At 40.3% G+C, this 16,436-nt stretch overlaps 1 protein-coding gene across 5 annotated transcripts in view; it reads left to right on the top strand.

Moving 5' to 3' along the window:
• FAM20B (FAM20B glycosaminoglycan xylosylkinase) overlaps window positions 1-16,436 on the top strand; it is a 45,064-nt gene that overhangs the window by 21,006 nt on the left and 7,622 nt on the right. For 4 of the 5 annotated variants that reach the window (XM_059875469.1, XM_005217109.5, XM_059875468.1 and 1 more), the window contains 3 exons: window positions 1,919-2,028; window positions 14,973-15,144; window positions 15,359-15,550. In XM_059875469.1, the coding sequence (XP_059731452.1) occupies window positions 1,919-2,028; window positions 14,973-15,144; window positions 15,359-15,550 (474 nt within the window). 5 annotated transcript variants of the gene reach the window in all.

Here is a 16,436-nt window from a genome sequence, read left to right on the forward strand (position 1 = left end):
CAGTTATTGGCAGAGATACCTCCTCATCTTTTCACAGCACAGCACCTATTTGTTAACTTGTAGTGAAGTAGTCTTTGTACAGAAATTACTATTTTGGATATTAATTAAATAATGTTTCAATTTATGATCTGTGCTTTGGGGTCTTATATTTAAAAGCCCTTCCCTCCCTCAAAGTCTGAAAGCTATTCTCTGACCAGCCCCCTCTCCGTTTTGTTAACTGCCCCAGCCAGGCTCAAGTGCCACTGAGTACGGCTTCCCAACACTAAATGGATGCTCTTCTTTGGTCTGACAGTGGTCAGTGGGGAGAAAAGGTACTTCCCCACTTTCTTTCCCACCCCATGCTCCTTACACTTTTCTGCTCTGAGTTGCTATTTCTCCATTACATTAGGATTTAACCCCCTCCTCTGGCCTCAGAAGGTGCTCTCAATTTTTATGTTATTTTGATCGATCTGTTGATCTCCTTACTTTTGTGGCTTTTTTAAGAATGAGTTTAGGATAGAGAATCAGTCGGCAGCCCTGAACAATGGATTATTTATTGCACAGTCATTTGTAATTGTAGAAACCTTAAGGCAACTTTCTAAAAGAGTCAGAAAAGGCTCATGATGCAATGATGAGTGAAAAGCAGGAGGCAGAATTGCATATAGTATAATTTCAACTATGTATATACACACAAGAGTGAGTGTATGTCTATATATACATGTCTGAAAAATATGGTTGAATGCCAGATTGTCACTAGTTTTTTCTGGATTGTGGAATTATGGATGATTTTAATTTTCTTCCATAAATTTTCTGTGTATTCTGAATTCTGCCCCTCCAACTTTTCTTCAGGGAGTGTGTATTTTTTTAGCAAGAAAATTTCCTTTTTTAAAAAAATGATGGTGCTCCACCAAGGCTGCACTTGAGACCATTAGAAGTGTCTTAAAATGTATCTGTATTTAAGTTGTCCTATGAATTTATCCTTTTAGGTTAATTTGTGTAGTTTTCTATCAGTATTCTGTTTTATGCAAAGATTTGAAACCATGTGTGGGTTTAGGCCCAATCTTTTTTTTAATGCTTTGTTAAGTTTATTTTAAAATCTTACTATGAAAAATTTCTAACAAACATGGAACATTATAATGAACCCATAGACCCACTCCTTAGGTTTAACAGTTGCTCACATTTTGCCAGATTTGTCTTCAATAAATTACATCTCAATATTAAATTCATAAACATATGTACCTCTGAAAAATATTTACCAGTAATCAACAGTATCTTTTGGAGAAGGGCATGGCAACCCACTCTAGTATTCTTGCCTGGAGAATCCCCATGGACAGAGGAGCCTGATGGGCTACAGTCCATGGGGTCGCAAAGAGTCGGACACGACTGAGCGACTGACACACACAATGGTACCTTTACACACCTAATAACACGATTAGCTGTGATTTTTAAGATTTCTGTTTAGGGAATTTCCTAGTCAGGGAGCTAAGATCCTGTAAGCTGCTCAACTTGGCCAAAAAGAAAAAACCCTACTGTTTAAAATAGGATCCCCGTAGATACACAACAAGCAACAAAGATTTACTGTATAGCACAGGGAACTATAGTCAATATCTTGTAATAACCTATAATGGAAAATAATATGAAAACTAATATATGCGTACTCTGGTTTAGTTGCTAAGTAGTGTCTGACTCTTGCAACCCTGTGGACTGTAGCCTGCCAGGCTCCTCTGTCATGGGATTTCCCAGGCAAGAATTCTAGAGTGGGTTGCCATTTCCATCTCAAATATATGCATATATGTATAACTAAATCACCTTGCTGTGCATCTGGAACTTTATAAATCAAATATACTTCAATAAAATATATATATTAAAATTTTTTTAATAAATAAAAATAAAATATATCCCCAAAGATTTTTCTCTTCTGTTCAACCTTCCAAACCAGGATTCTAGGTTTCCGCCGAGCTCCCTTGGTGGTTGGCAGATTTGTTAATCTGCGGACAGAGATCAAGCCTGTTGCCACGGAGCAGCTCTTGAGCACCTTCCTAACCGTAGGTAAGAAGGTTATAGAGGACATTTAGATAAGGCGTTAGTTAATAAATGGGGCATCATAGAGCAAGCTTGTTCATGACTTTTAGGAATTGAAGAACTCAAGGGAATGCAAAAGCAAATCAGGCAACTTGTTCTCAGGTTACTGGGGGAAATAGATCTAAAGGTAGATGGCAGGAAATTGAAAGTTTTCCCTAATGTGCACTTTGTGTATGAAGTTGGAAGTGAGATCATTTATGCTAGTGTGGTTAGGGAATAATTTTATTTCCTTCTGCTTTATCTTAAATCTCAAACTCAAATTTTGGCCTAAATCAATCATTGTCTGTATATCATTGCCTTGATGGTTTCTTTCATGCCCCTGTATTTTCCTGGAAACTGTGTCCTGCTTCCTGAAAATTGAGCAGACCTTAAGGCGGCTCTGTAAGAGGGTCAGAAATTCCGTTGTAGGTTGTACTTGGGCCTGGAAGATCACCACTGCTGCCCCCTACTCTGCGAAGGTCAGCCTGTAACTCACTGTGTGTGGCACTGACTGCCACCCTCTGGCCTCTGTTCTCCACTGTCATGCTCTGAGTTGAGGGGTCTGCATAGAACTCTCACTCCTGTTCTTGCAGACACAGTGCAGATAGGAGGAATTCAAAGGTGCTGTGGTCTCCTGTCTGAGCCTCCTCATGGTGACATTTTCAATAACACAGTGCTCTGCATTGACACGACTGTTGAAATAGACATTTCAAGATGAACTTCACCTTGCTTTGCTAGAGTGAATGTATTTACATTTATAATGAGATGAAACTGAATATTTAAAGCACTTGTGACAGATTCATCATTCAGAATTTACACTTGCAGGCTATGGCTCTGCTCTTCTTACAAATAACCAGAAGCATACAGTGTCACTGATTTGTTTCGTATATTTTCTAATCACTTTTGCTTGCCCGATTTTATGCTCAGGCAAACATGCATTCCTGATGGATGAGAGGAGGTCAAGAATAGGCCCGCTATCTAGAGACTAATGGAGGTTAACTCTCATATACCGACTGCGCAAGGTGTGGGGAGAAGGGAGAGGCCTGACAAAGGAGTGCAGAGGAGGTTATTCACACTCCGTCTGAGTGTTGAAAAATCTGTGCATGCTACCAGGCAGTGGAGAGGGATGGGCACTGGGCAGAATAGCAAGAAGTAAATAGAGACAAGCGCACACAGACCTGAAGTACACAGAACCGTATGTTTAGGGAAGAGCTTCTGGATACACCCTGCAGCACAGGGCAGCATCTTAGTGTGGCTGCTGTAACAAGGTGTCATGGACTGTGTGGCTTAAAGAATAGGCATTTATTGTTTTCACGGTTCTGGATGTTGGAAGTCCAAGACCAGGGTGCCCGTAAGGTTGGGGTCTGGTGAGAGCCCTCTTTGTGATTCACAGGCAGCAATCTTCTTTTTGTATCCTTACATGACAAAGATAGAATGAAAGAGAGATAAGCTCTCTCATGTCTCTTCTTCTTGAATATTAAAGGCACTAATCCCATCATGATGCCCCCTCCCAAAAATTCCAGCTCCCAGTACCACCGTACTGGGGCTTCATTATGTGAATTCTAGGATGGACATTAGCTTTCACTCCATAGCAGGCCATTCGAGGGTTTCGCTGGAGACACATTTTTAAATAATAATGACCTTGCTGCTGCTGCTAAGTCGCTTCAGTCGTGTGCAACTCTGTGCGACCCCATAGACGGCAGCCCACCTTCCCCGTCCCTGGGATTCTCAGGCAAGAACACTGGAGTGGGTTGCCATTTCCTTCTCCAGTGCATGAAAGTGAAGAGTGAAAGTGCAGTCGCTCAGTCATGTCCGACTCGAGCGACCCCATGGACTGCAGCCTACCAGGCTCCTCCGTCCATGGGATTTTCTAGGCAAGAGTACTGGAGTGGGGCGCCTTTGCCTTCTCCGAATAATGACCTTTGCACAGTATAACTAAATTTGGGGCACCTTTGCAGCTTGACAGAGCACTTTCACACAGTTACCTTATTTTAATCCTCTTGACAAAGAGTGCAATGAATAGGGGAGATTTATCTACATTTCAGACATGAAAAAGAAGTCTAAAGAAATTAAAAGACTTTCTCCAAGTCACGGATCTACTAACTGTTAGCCAGGATTCAGACCCAGATTTTAAGACTCTAAAATATTTGATCTGCTTATATTTTTATATTCATTAATTTATTCATTGAACAAAATTTGGTTTCACTTCTGTGTGGCAGACTCCAAACCAGGTGTTGAATATACAAAAATGAATCACACCTTCCTGCGCTCAGGAGCTTTGTCTAAAGGAGGAGGAGCCAGACATTTACAGAGAGCCTGTGGGACTGTGGAAGGGCAGAGGAGAGGGTCTAGAAGTCAGGGACGGTGACAGTTTTAACCAGGTTAATGAGAGAGTAGCAGTCCTGCAGGAACGTGCAGTGGAAAAGAACACTCCAGGTTTGGAAAAGAACTCTTATTAGAGTTTTTTGTGCAAGCGATTCCTTTGGCAGCCTAAAGAAGCTTTTCTGTCCTTTCTTAAATACATAAAATACACAGATTTATAAGTAAAACCAACAATATTGAAGTATACATTTTTGACTTAAAATTATAAAAAGCAACTTTGTGATAGAGTAACATGTGCTTTGTTATTTTACACATTAAATAACAAGATTTAGCATGACCTAGTAACTACCATGATTTCAGACCATAAATCTAACTGATAGTTTGCGGGATCTGCAACAATGCTAATATGATATGAAAATCTGTGATTTCTTCTGGTGGAAAAAAATCACAGCTAATGCTAATACTATGGTTTGCTCCCTACCATCATACTTGAAGGAAATGCTAAGTTTTAGATAGGAATTAATGAAAAGGAAAATGTAATTTTGTTTCCATCCAGTTCACAGGCTCTCTGAGTTAACCTTGTTGCAGGTAGAAGGCAGAGCAGAGACAGCAGTGACAAGAAATGAGAGAGGGACATTGAAAGCTCAGGAAACTGCAGAGTTCAGCTGAAGTAATAAAGCCTTTCTCCATAGGCGTTGGGAGGCCACTGAAAGAGTTTGAATATGAAAAGATGAGATTTGAGTTTTAGAAAACTAATTGTAGCCACACTGTGGTGGATGAGTTGGCAAGAGGCAAGATGAGATGAGAGCCTTTGGAGGCTGTTGTAGATTCACATGCAGTGAGTCAACTAAAGCAGGGACCAGGTATGGAAAGATTAAGGAGATACTCAAGAATTAGGATCTGGGCTTCCCTGGTAGCTCAGCTGGTAAAGAATCCGCCTGTAATGCAAGAGAGCCTGGGTCAATTCCTGGGTCGGGAAGATCCCCTCGAGAAGGGTTAGGCTACCGACTCCAGTATTCTTGGGCTTCCCTGGTGGCTCAGCTGGTAAAGAGTCCACCTGTAATACAGGAGATCTGGGTTCTATCCCTGGGTTGGGAAAATCCCCTGAGAAGGGAACAGCTACCCACTCGAGTATTCTTGCCTGGAGAATTCCATGGACAGAGGAGCCTGACGGAGTACACAGTCCATGGGATCGCAAAGAGTTGGACACGACTGAGCAACTTTCACTTCACTTTAAGAATTAGAATGGAAAGAATTTGGTAAACGTTTGAGCTAAGTGTGACAAGTGAGAGAAGAAAAAATTTTAAGAATGACTCTAAAATTTTGGGGTTGGATGACTAGATACAGAAAGGAACAGACTTAGGGAGATAGAGCAAAGGAAGATAATGTAATTTGGGGTATTTTGTTTCTTTGTATAAAACAATAAGAAATAGATATACTGGCTTCTGACCCTGCTTCCTGATACATGGCTCCTGAATCCCTTATTAATTCCTACCTCAGGACACTAGGAGCATACCTTATTCTATTGAGATGATTCTGGGTGGGTCCTGGATGCCTCCTGGATGGAAGCTGTGAGTGATCAGGCCATAATTCGAAGCTTGGCATTTTCAGGACTGTACCTTGCACTTTCTCCAGAGAGGGGGCGAAGGGTGGGAAATAACTGATCGTGGCTGGAGTTAGTAATTGATCATGTCCAGGTAAGGAAGTCTCTATAAAAATCCAGTAGTACAGGGTTTGGGGTATTTTACCGGTTGGTGAACCAGAAGTTTCTATGTGCCCTTATGCCAGGCCCCAAACAAGAACAGAAGCTTCTTTGTTCAGGACTTCCCCCTGTGTATCTCTTCATCTGGCTGCTGCTTGCTCTCCATTGTAATAAGCCAGTAATCTAGGAAGTAAACTGGTTTCTCGACACCTAGGAGCTGTCCTAGCAAAAACTTTTTTAATTGAGGCATAATTGACATACAACATTATGTTAGTTTCAGATGTACAGCATAATTATTCAGTATTTGTGTATTTTGTGAAATGATTGCCACAATAAGTCTAGTTAACAAACATCACCATATATAGGTACAGAATTTTTTGTGTTTCTTGTAAGGAGAACTTTTGAGATCTGCTCACTTAGCAACTTTCAAATATGCAGTACAGTATTGTTTACTGCCTGGGACCATCCCCGGCTGATCCAGGGTATTCGAAGGGGAGACGGAGTCAGCGACTATTTACATATTTATCAAAGATATAAAGAGTAATAGAATGAAGATAGCTCAGTAGGAAAATTCAGTGGAGAAAAGAGGCTGAGTAGCTTGGTTTATGTGGGAGACCAATAAAACTTCAAGACAAGAAGTTTGCACCACTTACGTAGGCCGCAGGCGCCCTCTCGAATAGTGGAAGGTGCCCCACCTTAGACACCTTCTCGAGTGGGTCTTAGAAGCCCAGGCAAATAAATGGTCGCAGAGGATATCCGCGCTCCAGATGGAGACTTCAGCCGGAAGTTAAAGGGAAGAATGACATGGGGAGACCAAGCGTTGGTGAGCAAGGCCCGTAGCTTTATTTTTAACAGGGGCTTTTATACCCTAAGTTACACATAGAGGATAATAGGGGATGCGAAGTCAGCAGTCCTTGACCCTTATCAAAAACCAGGATTTCTTTCCTGCAAATTTATCGTATACAAATGGTTTAGGTGATTTACATCATCTTCTGGCCAGAAGGCCTATTAACATTTTATGACTCTTGACAAGGACTTATCAACAAAGACTTATTTTCTCTAAGAGTAATTATTTTAAGGTTTGGCGCCATCTTCCGAAGATAAAATTGCATTCCTATAGGGCGGATGTGTAATGGGTTTACAACAAAGAAAAGAATTTATTACCTTAAGGGTCTAAAGTTACCAACACCAAGGCCACTACTTATTTTTTCTACATACCAACTATTAATTAATACATATTCAAGGATACAATTCAGGGGATGTGAAAACTTGGCAACAAACATTGGTTCATCAATGAAATCCTTTACTAGTTTTATTCTGACAGTTTCTAACTCTGAGAGGCTCTAAGCTATTTGAATATCTTAAGCTTCCCGGGCCTCTTGAGGCTGGGAGACTGTAAACAATCGTATGCATGGCTCTAGGAGTCCGGGTAAACTTGTCAGGCGAGTTAGAGAGCTATCTGAGGGGTTTGGATTTAAACACTCCTAATTGCCCAGGAACTTTATTAATTGGAGCTGTAAGTTAATTCTTTGACAGAGAGAGCGAGATGGTGGTAGGGCACAGCCCCCAGTAAAGTCAGAGGTGAGAGCACAAAGCAATAAAGTAGGCAGACTCTGGTTTTTTGGGGGGTAGATGCTCGAGAATATCCGGGGGGGACTCCTGAGGCTCGATCCCGCCTTTGCGTATGCCGAGCCTCTTTCCTCATGACCTTTGTCACGAGTGGAATGCTTCACCGGCTCCCGGCAGTTTACTATAATCACCATGCTGTATATTACATCCTGATGACTTATTTATTTTATAACTGGAAGTTTGTACCTTTTGATGTCCTTCACTCACTTCTCCCACACCCCACCCTCAGCTTCTGGCAACCATCCATCTGTTCTCAACTATCCCTGAGCTTGTTTTCTTTGTTTTGTTTTATTTTAGATTCTGTAAGTGAGATCATACAGGATTTATTTTTCTCTTATCTTATTTCACTTGGCGTAATGCCTTCAAGGGCCATCATTGTTGTTGCAAATGGCAAGATTTTATTCTTTTTTTTATGGCTTAATAATATTCCATTACACACACACACATATATACCACATTTCTTTTCTTTATCCATTCATATGTTTATGAGTACTTAGGCTGTTTCCATATCTTGGTGGTGGTGGTGGTTTAGTTGCTAAGTCGTGTCCGACTCTTGAGACCCCATGGACTGTGTAGCCCACCATGCTCCTCTGTCCATGGGATTCTCCAGGCAAGAATACTGGAGTGGGTTACCATTTCCTTCTCCAGGGCTTCCATATCTTCGGTTCAGTTCAGTTGCTCAGTCATGTCCTACTCTTCGCTACCCCATGAATCGCAGCACACCAGCCTCCCTGTCCATCACCAACTACCGGAGTTTACCCAAACTCATGTCCATCAAGTCGGTGATGCCATCCAACCATCTCACCCTCTGTCATCCCCTTTTCCTCCTGCCCCCAATCCCTCCCAGCATCAGGGTCTTTTCCAGTGAGTCAACTCTTCGCATGAGGTGACCAAAATATTGGAGTTTCAGCCTCAGCATCATTCCTTCCAATGAACACCCAGGACTGATCTCCTTTAGGATGGACTGGTTGGATCTCCTTACAGTCCAAGGGACTCTCAAGAGTCTTCTCTAACACCACAGTTCAAAAGCATCAATTCTTTGGTGCTCAGCTTTCTTCACAGTCCAACTCCCACATCTATACATGACCACTGGAACAACCATAGCCTTGACTAGACAGACCTTTGTTGGCAAAGTAATATCTCTGCTTTTGAATATGCTATCTAGGTTAGTCATAACTTTCCTTCCAAGGAGTAAGCATCTTTTAATTTCATGGCTGCAGTCACCATCTGCAGTGATTTTGGAGCCCCCAAAAATAAAGTCTGACACTGTTTCCACTGTTTCCCCATCTATTTGCCATGAAGTGATGGGACCAGATGCCGATCTTAGTTTTCTGAATGTTGAGCTGTAAGCCAACTTTTTCACTCTTCTCTTTCACTTTCATCAAGAGGCCTTTTAGTTCCTCTTCACTTTCTGCCATAAGGGTCGTGTCATCTGCATATCTGAGGTTATTGATATTTCTCCTGGCAATCTTGATTCCAGCTTGTGCTTCTTCCAGCCCTGCGTTTGTCATGATGTACTCTGCATATAAGTTAAATAAGCAGGGTGACAATATACAGCCTTGACGTACTCCTTTTCCTATTTGGAACCAGTCTGTTGTTCCATGTCCAGTTCTAACTGTTGCTTCCTGACCTGCATATAGGTTTCTCAAGAGGCAGGTCAGGTGGTCTGGTATTCCCATCTCTTTCAGAATTTTCCACAGTTTATTGTGATCCACACAGTCAAAGGCTTTGGCATAGTCAATAAAGCAGAAATAGATGTTTTTCTGGAACTCTCTTGCTTTTTCCATATCTTAGGTATTATAAATAATGCTGCAGATAGTTCTTTGAATGAGTGTTTTCATTCTCTTCAGATACTAAGTACCTAGATGTAGAATTGCTGGATCATATGGTAGTTCTCTTAATTATTAATTTTTTGAGTAACTTCCATACTGTTTTCCATAGTAGTTGTACCAGTTTACATTCCCACCAGTGATGCACAAAGGTTTTCTCTACAGCCTTACCAACACTGGTTATTTCTGGTCTCTTTAATGATAGCCATTCTAACAGGTATGAGTTGGTATCTCATTGTGGTTTTTGTTTTCGTTTCCCTCGTGATTAATAATGTTGAGCATCTTTTCATGTCTCTGTTGGCCACTTGTTTGTCTTCTTTGGGAAAATGTCTATTCAGAGCTTCTCCTTCTTTTTTCGTTGGATTACTTTTTGCTGTTGAGTTATAACCCCTAGTCAGATACATGATTTGCAAATGTTTTCTACCATTCAGTAGGTTGCCTGTTTTGTTGATGGTTCCTTTGCTGTACAGAAGCTTTTGGTTTGATGTAGTCCACTTGTTTATTTTTACTTTCGTTGCCTTTGCTTTTGGTGTGAAATCGAAAAAATAATTGCCAAGACCAGTGTCAGGGAGCTTACTGCTTATGTTTTCTTCTAGGAGTTTTATGGCTTCAGGTCTTAAGTTCAAGTCTTGAATCCATCTGGAGTTCATTTTAGTGTATGTTATAAAATAGTTGTCCAGTTTCATTCTTTTGCATCTGGCTTTCCAGTTTTCCCAACACCATTTATTGAAGAGACTGTCTTCTCCTCATTATATATTCTTTACCCTAGCAGATTAAACCCTAACGGGCTAATAGGAACCCCTGGTTTATAGCCAGTTGGTAGGAAGCACAGGTGACAACCTACACTTGCGATTGTCACCTGAAGTGGAAGGCTTATGGAACTGAGCCCTTAACCTGTGGAGTCTGATGCTACCTCTGGGTAGATAATATTAAAATTAACTTGTGACCTCACCAGTGTCCAGGAATTGCTTGGTGGTGGGGGAAGACCCACACTCACTGATATTGGGTGCAGAATCTTACCTTGACAGGAATATCCAGGAGTAAATGTTAACTAATCATTTAGAATCTAAAGTCTGCAGCTTAGGAAAGAAGTGTGGCTGGAAGTACAGATTTTACCATCATAAGTGGTAGTTCGTCCCAGGAGAGCATGGAGATTAAGGTCATCAGAAAACTAGTTTTTTAAAATTGGTGCATCCAGGAATAATGAAAGATTGAGAACCTCAGGTTCATGGCCATAAAACCAGAATATTGAAATCTGGAAAGGTATTATTCATAGTAAATAGCTGGCATTGACTGGTCTCTGACAGTGTGTCAGGCACTGTGCTGGGCACTACTGGAGATTATCTCACTCACTCACAACCCAGTGGTGGGTTGAAGAACTATTATCTCCATTTTATTGAGGAAGTTTAGAGAAGTCAAATTACATGCATAATGTCTTGCAGTCTAATGACTGTATATAGTCTATATTTTGAACCCGCAAACCTGAGATCACACCCCTAGACTGTACACCTGACTTCATTCAGTTATAAAGGGTCTTATTTACCAAGCTCAGGAGTTTGGATTTCATCACATAGATAGCAAGTTTCCTACACCAAGCAATGTTTTGTTTTCTTTTGTGTTTTTTTTTTTATCAATAATATATTCCCACAACTCACAATTTTTTAAAAATACCAAAGGAGTACAATGAAAAAACTTTCATCCAACCATTCCTTCTCCCTACTTCCAGTGGCAATCTCCATTAGTAATTTCTTTTTATGTCCTTTTTGTATGAAATATGAATATATATTTTTATCTAACTCTACCATTTTATACAATATGTATCACACTGTACATGCTTCTGCATCTTATTCTTTTATGTAATACATCTTGGAAATCTGTTATTTCATGTAAAGAGCTTTTTCATTCTTTTTTTGTTTTACCAGTTACAACGTGCTCCATTGCATGGATGCACCATAGTTCATTTAACCAGTCCCTTGTTGGACCTAAAAGTTATGATATTTTGTTTTTACAACCAGTGTTGCCCAGAATTACCTTGTACATATTTCATGCATGATCAACTATATCTGGAAGTGGAAGTGCTGGTCAAGGGCACATATATTTTTACATAGATGTTTAACCGGTTTACCTTCTCAGCAATGATGCATGAGAATGCCTCTCCCCTAGCTTCACCAACAACATATTACCAAACTTCGGGTTTTGTTTGTTTCACATGTAGCATCTTTTTATTTGTGTAAGAGCCATTTGTATTTTCTTTATCTTCGCATATCCTCAGTCGTTTTTAACTCTGTCGTTGGGCCTCGTGATTTACAAGAGTTCATACTTAGGAAGGATAATAGCTCTTTGTGATATGAGATATAAATATTTTCCCCAATTCTTTAATTTCTTTTGACTTTGCTTAGTTTTTTCTTTTTTTTTTTTTTATTTATAGAATTTTTTAAATTTATTTTTTAATTGAAGGATAATTGCTTTACACATGCTTTATAGAAATTTTTTGTTTTCAGTGTATCAATCCATCTTTTCTGATAGATTTTTCTGATTTTGAATCGTAGTTATGCCTTGCTCACTCCAACATTATGGAAGAATTTTTTTTTTTTTTTAGTACTTCTGTAGTTTTATTTTTCACATTAAGGTTTTGATATTGTTGGAGCGATAATGAAGTATGGCTCCACTGTTGTTATTTTTTCCCCTAGATGGCTATCAGTTGCCCCAGTAGCGTTTATTAAAGACTCTCTTGTTTTTCCCCTGTAATATATTTTCTTCAGCTTATTTAGCTTTAGTTTCTAGACTTTCTGTTCTGTTCCGTCGGACATTATATCTGTTCTTCAGCTGGTCTATGTTTTAATTATGAGACATTATACTATTTTTTGATGTCTGATAAATCTAGTCCCTTCTCTTTGCAGTTATTTTAACAGTTTTCTAACAGTTCTTATTTATATTTTTTCTTGTGACCTTTAAAATTGTCATATCTAGTTACCCCATAAAAGACCCATTGGTATTTTTGATGGGTCAAATTAAACTTTTAAGTTTATATTATAATTTTAAACATTATAAGGATGGTGTTTCTTTCAATTAGTGTTCAAATCTCTTTTTATCTGGCAGAGGTTTTGAAGTAATCGAGAGTGATAGAGTCAACTTTAGGGGAGGGGAGTGTATAGTGGATTAGTTTCTATTTAGTGTGTACTAGGCCAGAGGGTGGAAATACTAATAAGTTTGTCTCTTCAAGGACCCCTATACATGTTTATTTTTAATGACATAAACAGTTGTTAAAATAGTATGTGAGGTTTTATAGGTATAGGAAATTAGCTCATTTAATGGTTATATTTCATAGAGGTGGAGGGCAAAGAAAACATTACCTACCTTAAGTTTTTATTTTGAAATAATTCTATGTTTACATAAAAGTTGCAGAAAATGATCTGGAGTCCGCCCCCAGATTCCCAATTGTTAATACTTCTGAATCGGTTGAGAACAGGTTGCAGACATGAATATCTATTACTGCATTATATGCTCCCTTAAGACTTGAGTGAGTATATCGCAACTTCCAGGGCACTTCTGTACACAACATCGTTCAACCATCAAAATCAGGAGATTAACACTGATCCAATATCACTAATCACATAGACCCTATTCAGATTTTGCCATGTGTCTGTGTAATGGCCTGTGAACATCCAGGATTTAATCTAGGATATTGTATTCAGTTGCAGTCAGTTATTATGTCTTTTTTAGCCTCCATCAGGCTGAAACAGTTTCTCATTCTTCTTGTTTTTCAAGACCTTGAGGTTTTTGAAGAGTGCAGGCTGGTTACTTTCTGGAACATCTCTGATGTTCATGTTTCATTATGATTTAAAGACTTTAGTGAAAATGCCAACAAAGTGCTATTGTTCACTTCTCGGTGCATAGTATCAGGAGGCACATGATGTTGGTCCCATTACCTGTGATGTTAACTCATCACTTAATGAAGGTGGTGAGTGTCTGCAAGGTTTCTCCAGTGTTTTATACTTACTAATAAGTAATTACTGGGACTTCCCTGGTGGCTCAGATGGTAAAGTGTCTGTCTACAGTGCAGGAGACCTGGGTTCGATCCCTGGGTTGGGAAGATTCCCTGGAGAAGGAAACGGCAACCCACTCCAGTACTCTTGCCTAGAAAATCCCGTGGACGGAGGAGCCTGGTGCAGGCCACTGTCCATGGGGTTGCAAAGAGTCGGACACGACTGAGCGACTTCACTTTCACTTTCACTAAGTAATTACTGAGTACTTTGTAGGGAGAAACTCAAAGCTGGATAAACATTATATCCTCACCAAACTTTTGCCCAGCAGTTTTAGCATTCATTGATATTTCTTGCCCACATCAGTTACTACTGTGATAGTTGTCAAATGGTGATTTGCTAAGTCTTCTAGACTTACTGGTTGCCATTCTGTTGACGAGTAGACCTCCCCTTACCTTGCCTCACTTTTATTTACTTATTTATTTATAAAACTATGAGCATGCAGGCTCTTAATTTACTCAGTAACAATGTTACTATTATCAAACTGTCACAGATTTGGCGAGGGGGAATCCCTACAAACTGGCTCCTGTCATTTGGAATGTTCCCATCATTCTCTGAGTGCTTCCTTATGGCTGGCATAGCAATATGACCCAGACTGATGTACTTTCTCTGCTCCTGCCCTTGGATCATCTGTTTCTCCAGGGAACCCTGGTTATTTTTAATATAGCACCAAAACAATATTTAGAAACTAATATATGAGTGCTAGGTGTGTTCATTACTACCTGAGTGTCACTGTTTCTAGATTTTCTAGAGGGGCAGAGGTAGAAAACATATGTGATATATATACATGTGTGTGTATATCTATGCATAGATATACACACACAAACATTGGTATTTTGTCTTCTTCTATATCTCTGTGTATTAAACCATCTGTTTAAACCAGTATCCTCAGTTATAATTCAACAGCGAAGGATTTACTCTGGCCTTCTCCCTTTGTATGTGTTAAACTCCCTTATCTATCTATTAGAAAACTGGTTCCCATTATCCTCAGTCTGTTTACTCATTTGCTCAAGACCCCACTCCCCAACCAGTATGTAAACCAAAGTCCTGGGCCATTGTGCCCTCTCTCCCTCCCCGTGGCATTCTGGCCAAAATGTCAGTCCTGTCAAAGGAGAAGAAGCCATTACTTAAAGTGAGTTCAGAAAGATACTTGTGACAGTAGTTGACTTCTGGGAGGGGATTGGGTAGACAGGGCAGAGAGGGAAACAGAGAGTTATCTTTTCATGTATATCCTTTTGAATTTTTTTTTTATACCATGTGCTTTTATTTCCTATACAGAAAATAAAGATTTTGAAATCAGTTCAGGATCTTTGTTTTCACATAGAGCTGCTCTCTTCTGCATTGTTTGCAGAGAATTTGGAGTCATCCTTTTTCTCTTAAAGTATTTGGTTCCATTCTCTCCTTTAGGAAATAATACTTGTTTCTATGGGAAGTGTTATTACTGCCGAGAAACAGAGCCAGCCTGTGCTGACGGAGACACGATGGAGGGGTCTGTCACGCTTTGGCTTCCAGATGTGTGGCCTTTACAGAAACACCGACACCCATGGGGCAGGACTTACCGAGAGGGCAAATTGGCCAGGTAAATGCTCCTGTGAGCCATTACTTTATTCTCTCCCGTACCTAATCAGGTGCTGACCCTGTGTAGGAGCCAGGGGTTCTGTCCACAAATAAAAAGGACTATGGATGGTTCGGGGGAAACCTGCTAGTCTGGGACTTTGTCTTCTCTGTATTTTAAACAATGCTACATGCGGTGCTGACACTCAGCAAACACCCCCCGTGCTGCTTGCCTCCAGGTGGGAGTATGATGAGAGCTACTGCGATGCTGTGAAGAAAACGTCTCCCTATGACTCCGGCCCGCGCCTCTTGGACATCATTGATACAGCTGTCTTTGATTACCTGATTGGCAATGCTGACCGCCATCACTATGAGAGTTTCCAAGACGATGAAGGCGCTAGTATGCTCATCCTTCTTGATAATGCCAAAAGGTAGAACCAGCAGGACTTTCTCCCTCTCCATTCAGTTCAGTTCAGTTCAGTCGCTCAGTCGTGTCCGACTCTTTGCGACCCCATGAATCACAGCATGCCAGGCCTCCCTGTCCATCACCAACTCCTGCAGTTCACTCAGACTCATGTCCATTTAGGCGGTGATGCCATCCAGCCATCTCATCCTCTGTCATCCCCTTCTCCTCCTGCCCCCAATCCCTCCCAGCATCAGAGTCTTTTCCAAAGATCCAACTCTTCACATGAGGTGGCCAAAGTACTGGAGTTTCAGCTTTAGGATCATTCCTTCCAAAGAACACCCAGGACTGATCTCCTTTAGGATGGACTGGTTGGATCTCCTTGTATTAGGGGTCTTGTATATACAAGAAGGATGCTGTCTAGGATGTCCTGGGAAACCTCCAGAACAGACTCGACAGAGGGCATCCTTCCTGTTCCCACTCAGGGTCTTTGCCATGGGCACCCATCCTTCCAGCTTGTTCAGAGCTTATACTCCTTTCACCCTCAGGGATCTAAAACTTTAATAAAAATGGAAAAGTCATTTTTTCCAAGGAGTCAAAGATTCTCATTCTCTTCATGGACAACTGGAAACCAAAGTCTTGTATTTATTGCTACTTATATCATTCTTTCTTGACTAGGATGTTTAGAATCTTGAGAAATACATAGTTAACAGAACATGAAATTTAGTTATTGTTAAATATATAGTATCTAAAGGGTCATGCAGTTTAAAAAATTAATTTACTTGATAGGGTGTTTTTGCTATTTTTATGGCAGTCTAGGCCCAGATTTTTTCTATTATGAGTAGGAGAGCAGTTGTTTAGTGATTATAAAGACAAGTCACTATCTTGAATAAGACAATTTTATTAATTTTGAA

The sequence above is a fragment of the Bos taurus genome, chromosome 16 (genome assembly GCF_002263795.3).
Source record: "Bos taurus isolate L1 Dominette 01449 registration number 42190680 breed Hereford chromosome 16, ARS-UCD2.0, whole genome shotgun sequence".
In the NCBI taxonomy this organism is placed as follows: domain Eukaryota; kingdom Metazoa; phylum Chordata; class Mammalia; order Artiodactyla; family Bovidae; genus Bos; species Bos taurus.